The sequence below is a fragment of the Berghia stephanieae genome, chromosome 5, assembly GCF_034508935.2.
Source record: "Berghia stephanieae isolate SIO BIC M18660-M18661 chromosome 5, UCSD_Bste_1.3, whole genome shotgun sequence".
NCBI classification, from domain to species: domain Eukaryota; kingdom Metazoa; phylum Mollusca; class Gastropoda; order Nudibranchia; family Aeolidiidae; genus Berghia; species Berghia stephanieae.
The window spans coordinates 46333199-46340698 of NC_088364.1; the positions used below are offsets into that span (position 1 = coordinate 46333199).

At 37.5% G+C, this 7500-nt stretch overlaps 1 protein-coding gene across 16 annotated transcripts in view; it reads left to right on the forward strand.

The window, feature by feature from the left end:
* LOC144973020 (neuronal acetylcholine receptor subunit alpha-10-like) overlaps nucleotides 1-7500 on the forward strand; it is a 276772-nt gene that overhangs the window by 260422 nt on the left and 8850 nt on the right. For all 16 annotated transcript variants that reach the window (XM_078914957.1, XM_078914956.1, XM_078914959.1 and 13 more), the window contains one exon: nucleotides 5817-5926. In XM_078914957.1, the coding sequence (XP_078771083.1) occupies nucleotides 5817-5926 (110 nt within the window). The remainder of the gene's footprint in view (nucleotides 1-5816; nucleotides 5927-7500) is intronic.

Sequence of the window (7500 nt, forward strand, 5' to 3'; positions counted from 1 at the left end):
TGGCTATTTCCAATAAAATATGTTTGTTAATGATCGGAGAATAATATGTCACTTTTGAGGTTAATACAGAAAGCTTTTAACCAATGGTGAAATGTCACAAAATTCAAAATGAGACTGTTTCCAATTCATTATCAACCCAATCTCTCTACCTATATATATATATATATATATATATATATATATATATATATATATATATATAAATATAATGTCTGTCTATCTATCCATCACTCTCTCTCTCTCTCTCTCTCTCTCTCTCTATCTCTATCTATCTATCTATCTATCTATCTTTCTCTCTCTCTCTCTCTCTCTCTCTCTTTCTCTCTCTCTCTCCATTCTTCTCTCTTTCCATCAATGCTGTTCACCTAGCTATCAATCTCTCGCGTTGTTTCCTTTCTTTTCGCAACTATTATTTTCTCTATTCGTCTTCCCGGAAAACATTCTGTCATACTTTAACTCACACCACCATTAATTCAAATAGCGTTTCCGTCTAGGAATTTTACAGGTTTCAATTAAAGGAGTGGTTTTCCAAAACTCTCTATCTCCGTTTTTCCTATTTTGAGATATTGAGGTTTATTTCCCTTAAAATTTCTCATTCGCTCTATCATTTCATCATATTTAAACTTCAAATTCACACAACACTAAGAAAAGTCTTGTGCCAACAGGTGCTAAAAATAAAGTTTACATTTCAAACCATCTCATGGATATAAAATCTGAAAAAGTAGAAAAATCGACTTAACGAGTTTTGGAAAACCAGCCTTCCTCTGACTGTTTATGACCCATGACCCACGTCAAGCCATCTTCTTTGATGCTTAAGGGTCTCAAACAGTTTGATGGCCAATACTGGTGCCATGACCAGGGGTCACACCACAATTACTTCGTTTCATTATCAAAATGGTTTGTATATCACGTCAGTTTATTACAGACATTATGATAAGGACGTTCTGAGTATTTTAACATTTTCCATTTTCAATGACCGAGTGTAAGAGATAATAAAGAATATCGCTATTTATTGTTGGTGGCAAACGAGATGGAATGTTTCTGTATACATATTAGATTAACTCTCTCCTTACCAGCCATTTTCAGGATTTTCCCCAAAACTTCACACCCAACTAACACACAAATATATTGTTTATCTCAAACACAATAGAATATCTAAGATCTTGCGATCCATAATTTCTTTAGCAAAACATACTCACCACCGTTCGTTTTCTTTCAAGTTTGTGATGCACAAAAGAAATTTGAATAAGAAATATGTTAGTTGTATCGTAACGAATGTGACGATTTTCCTGTTGTTGGTAAGGAGAGGGTTAATTGTTTTGCCTGCTTATCAAAATTGAGATTTAAGCACTTTAAATGCTGTATTTATTTCCCTAGAAAGTCAAATGCACCTTTATACAGTACAAGTAATCCTTTCACTTGCAGTCACAATATCCGTCATCCTAGAGCCTGTGTTTTCTTGAAAATGGATAAATATTTCACTCTTTTGGGTTTCGGTAGAAAAAAATCTCTAGTGCTCGAGCTTTCTTCTAAATCATATGATTGCTCAGAATGACCCCCCCCCCCCCCCCCCCTCCCTTACAATCAAAACAACCACGGATTGGGTTTTCTCGCTGAGAGACGTCTTTTCCAACGCCAATCACACATTCATCAACCCACTGGAAATTAGATAAAATATTCAAACCCGCGAGCAGAAATTCGCGCATCTGTTTCGACATACTAGAACAAGTAATAAATAAGGCGTCCGGCCAATCAGACGAATGGAAGTAAGGAAAATGATAACACATATGATCGGTTGTCTCAGAGGTGTGATTATATGTGTTTCGTTTTTGCATTAGGTTTATTTTTCCTTTCAATACCAGTTGTTTTGATTTCTTGGGACAACGTGACTGGTTTGGAGGTATAGGCACGTCTCAAAATTCTTGATTTTTCTGTGATCCAATCCCTACTTTCTTAACAACAATATGATCACCAAAAAAAACCTTAAGACGGGGTTGTTTCTAGTGCGCCTACGTAGTATTATATTCAGTTTCTGACCTGTAGATTCCAGGTTCGAAACCCCGCTGTGGGCTGTACAAAGTTGAGCCCATAGAAAATGATCTTTATTCAATTTTCTCGCCATGCCAAGATGTGTAATGAGTACCAGGGCAGTAACAGCATTGCCGCTTTGGGAGGAAAACGTTGTGACGCCATACAGGCGTGTTTGGGACACGTTGCTTGTAAAGCGCTTTGAATTGAATACATTTTGTGGATATTGCACTATATAAAAATATTTCTTTTCTTTTTAATAACAGATGTGTCGAGATTATGGTTAGGTATTATGAGTTCATGGCGAATTGAATCAAATGAATGTGTGTTTTTTAGTCCTAACAACTTGTTAGCAGTTTGTTTAGCTTTCAAACGTATGTCTCGCCGGGGGGGGGGGGTCCCGATAGCTCAGTTCGTAGAGCACTCGCTTCACACGCAAAGGGACCAAGATAGATCCCGGGGTGCAGTCGAGATTTTTTTCTGATCCCCCTGTCTACCCAGCAGTGAGTGGGTAGTTGGGTCTGTCAGATCTGACGGAGAGTACTTTGCGATAGACTAGCGTCCTATCCAAAGGATAGCAAGCAATTGCTACTGTCCGTTTCACGTTATAGGAACTGGGATAAACTCCGCTCCATGTGCCTAATAACTCTGAAAGGACTTTTTTTATGTCTCGCCATTGTTTTATGTCATTGGTGACTCATCACCTCAACACGGTAATATGTCAAGGTAATCCAGATTCTGAAAATTGTCTTCTACATTTCTACATTCTGAAATATTATTTTTTAAGATACTAGTAAAAAGGCCGCAATTTCGCGGGGAAAGAACTATTTTCATTCGATATTGCCAGAATCATTTTCTTGATTAGCTTGATTACGATTAGATGCACATTTTAATCGATGTGCTTGTCGTCGGTGCCATGCTTTATTCGGCATGATTTTAGTTTATCAATCAGTAGATATCAATATCAATAAGTCGCAAGTCTTTACCACGCTTTACTTGGGAGTGCTTTGCACTACCTTCAATACTTCACAAATTAAAATGGCGGCGGAGAATCAAAACAATGGTCAAATTAGGACATTTTAAACTTTCACAAATCTATCAAGGTTTCTTCTAGAGTTTTTAAAACGCTTTTATATGATGACAAATTGAATAAATAAACGCCTACAAAAGATCAACGGTGAAAATACAAATTGAATGAATACTGGGGATGTAGAAGCTTTCGGAATGTCTCCCCTTTACTTAACTTATGTGAGGTCAAATGATAATCTGAAGCGGACGCAAAATATCATGTCCCCGAATCTGTCTACTTTTGGTTTGTTCGGGCTAGAAGCTAGACAGATCCAATTGACAGTTTACCGACAACGTTTAACTAATTATTTCCCAGGGCAATAATTATCATATCGATGGCATAAAAACGACAGTAATATCAGCAGTAATATTCGTTGATGTTGTTAATCGGTGAAACTTGTTTAAACTTTCTGTAAATCCGAATACCGTCATGTGATCAAGTGAATTATATCACTATGAATGCCACGATTTGCTGAAAAATGCCAATCTGACAGTTCCTAGCAAACACACACACCCCCCCCCCCCCCCCCCCCCCCCCCCTTTGTTCAGGAATTTCTCTACTTGATGGAGACACCCCCCCCCCTTTTTTTTTTCTTCCACGCAAACACATTCCAAAACACACACACACACACACATATGTATACACCACACACACACACACACACACTCACACATAAACATACACGCAATGAGAACACACTACTACATAACACTGATCACCGCTAAATCAACACAACGGAAGTAAGGACTCTACTGGACAGATAGAGTTGAGGGTGTGGTCATAAGGTGTTAGTGTCTTCGGTAAATTTTTTATGATATCTGTTTGACTTAACGAACTTTCAAACTGACTTTAAATTATAAAAGGAAATCAACTTATCTGTTTATCTATCTGTAAAAAATACATTTCTATTTTTCAAATCTTTCAGTAGAGGTGTGCGCCGTATCAATTTTTTTATTGACTCAAATAAGCACAATGTTCTCCACAAGGCTATATTTTTTAAAGAAAGGACTGAAATGAAATTTATAGAGCGCTACCTCCACCTAACGCATTTAATGGTGCTTTACAAGACAAAGGCGACATGATAATTTTCAGAAAATGAAATGTTACAACTGTTACCTATGCTGATATAAAGGGAATATGAAGAAAGTGATTTTGAAATATTAAGGAAAAGTTAATCTAAATATTTTCTCTTCAGTCTAGACTTGAAACATTCAATAGTATGAGCGCTTGTGGTAAAGACCGAGAGAGAATTCCAGACTGATGTAAAATGCAAGTTACGAGAATTTGGTTTTAGATATGTCTCTTTCTAAAGTGGTGTGATGTGAGAAGCAGAGAGTCCGATATGGCCTGTACTTCAAAATAAATGACATTAGGTATCGTGAACCATTTTTGATTGCATTTGAAAATTATTATACAGGTCATCTTGAACTCAACTCTCCTCTTACAGGCAACAAAATGTAGCTGGTTCAAAACAGGGGTAATGTTTTCTCTGCTTGTCCCAGTTATAATTCTCAGCTATGTTTTGAAGTTTTTGAATCTTTGTCAAAGTTGACTGTGAGAGACCAAAAAGTAGAGAATTACAGTAATCAATTCTGTGTGTACTTCCAGTCCCATACAATTTTGATCCATGAGGTTTCTAATTCTACTAATACATTTTATATAATGGTTAACAATTTGGCATAATTTTGAAACATGATCGTTTATCGTAAGATGTTCGTCGATGAAGGATCCTAGATTTCTAACAGTTCTTGAATTGTAAATAATAGTTGATCCCACGTTGATCTCATTGACAAGTACTTCAGCTTGTTTTGTATTGACAACACTTAGTTCAGTCTTATCATCATAAGTTAAGATTATTAAAAGCCATCCACTGACGAATATTATGAACGCATTTTTAAAATTTTAGCCATCGATGACATTGGGATTCAATGTTAACATTTCAAATGTCAATTTAACCATTTTAAGCGATGTGTCCCATCATTGAGAGGAATGAATGTTGATCCATAAAGTGCTTCAGTTTTTATTCTGTTTTCACGTTAAATTCAATTCACGGAATTTGGTTCATCTTAACATAATATTGAATCGAGGCGATGGGTCACATTTAATATGTTCCCAGTATCTCCATTTTAGTCATTATATATTTCGCAAACATGTACCCGAAGATATTAAAAACCATCTCATCAAATTTACTTCATTTCTCAGACCGCTGCTCTCATTTTTGCTTCGTACCTTGGATGGAATCGGTTCTGTTTAACGCTCTTCTTACCGATCAATTTCAATATTTTCCCAAAAAGGCAGACTTACCCAGCAGAAAAAAATTGATTTTTTAAACTCAAACAAGCTCTCTACAAAACAACCTTATGTTCTTATTAATTAAACAAAGATCATTCTTCAAAGTTTGTGATGTACAACTAATTCTGAATAAGAAAAAATGTATATTGTGTCGTAACAAATGTGACGATTTTGCTGTAGGTCGTAAGGAGTGGGTTAAGTGGCAACGTATTACAGCGTGATTGTCTTTGCATCGTATCTCAAAATGTGCCAATTAAAATTCCCGTCTCACCAGATGGCCTTCAGCAACTCGTCTAAGCCTAAGCTCACTTTGCGGCGCTGTACTACGACTGACGCTTGGGTTATTCTTGTCTTGCCTTAGAAAAGGCCCTAAAGAAAACTGTCGCATTTTGGGATGAATAAAGGGATCTTTTACGTATCATTTCAGCAATGGCGAGACATATACCTGGCGTGGAATGAGTCGGAGTACGGAGGAATAGGGGTGGTCAGGGTGGACAACAATGATATCTGGAAACCTGACCTCAAACTATACAATTAGTAAGTCTCTCTCTCTCTCACACACTCTCTCTCTCTCTCTATCTATCTATCTCTCTCTCTCTCTCTCTCTCTCTCTTTGTTTTCCTCAATATATATTATATATATATATATATATATGTGTGTGTGTGTGTGTGTGTTTGTGTGTGTAAATATATGAATATATATTCTCTTTATTTGTCTATTTAAGTGTTCTCCTCTCTGTACTGTCTGTCTATCTATATGCCCACCTAACTCCCACCTTCTCTTTCTCTATCTCTCGCCCTCGCTCTTTCTCCCCCCCCCCCCCCTTTCATTCCTTCTCTCTCTCTCTCTCTCTCTCTCTCTCTCTCTCTCTCTCTCTCTCTCTCTCTCTCTCTCTCTCTCTCTCATGGTAAAAGACAGTGTCACCAGACCTCAGATTCTATCTGAATATCAAATGCATTCTAGAATGAAACGGGACCATATAACTAAGTATATACGGTGAAGATATAATATGGTAGATCTTTGACTCGCAACAGATCAACTCCCTGGATGGTAATAGCCAACGTCTTTCTGTGAAAACAATCGAAACCAGTCTGATTTCGTCGCCCATTGGGTAGAATGCATACAGTGGATTTTCATGTTTTAGGATGGCTGGAATAATATTATATCAGTCGAAGCTGGCACCAGATGGATAATAATGATGATGACAATGACGATGATGATGATGATGATGATGATGATGATGATGATGATGATGATGATGATGATGATGATGATGATGATGATGGTTGATGGTGGTAGGGTATGTGGTGGTAGTGAATGATTGAGTGAGTGAGTGAGGTAGACAGTGAGTGATACCTGTAAACAAAGGAATGTTATCCAGATCTGATATCTGTCAGTCGTATTCCCTTTCCCTTACCAGTTACTCACACTCACTCACTCATTATAATCACACTCGTGATAACAAATTCCTTGAGATAGCAGATGGCTTTGGACAGGTGGTCAGTGCTGTGAATGGACAGAGTGCAAGACAGATCATATGGTGAGGTAGTGGTTTACTCTCTAGTTTTTCATGTTTTAGAATTCATGGTTTATAAACTCTTATCCTGAGATAATAAAATAAATCATTTCACTTGGCTGCACGTGATATCAATAGTCTGGAAAAAAAACACGCTTATTTAAAGAGTTTGGCCGGAAAACTCGTCCTTCAACTATCAATCGATTAAAAAGGCCCTCATCTTGTCAAAATCTCTCAAACCTGGAATGGAAAGGGGTCCGGAAACATGGCTACATGGTCAATGAAGAAGAGGACATTAGAAGAAAAAAAACAACAACCAGTGCAAAATGCTTTTTGTGGCTCGTTAATCATCGTGCTCAAGTAAGACAATATTATTTTTGAAAATACTCCCTTTCGCTACAGCATTATTAGATACAGTCGCCTAGGCATTCCATGAAGGACTATAGGTAATCCATCAAACAAGATGTCTGATGCCAACAGGAATCGCCCATGTTGTCCAAAGTGAGTTCATTAGGGGTTAATAATCTTGCCCAAGGGGAAAAAAACGAAAGTGCTTGAAGCGAGGCTCGACTCGGGACCTTCCGGCGGGTCAAGA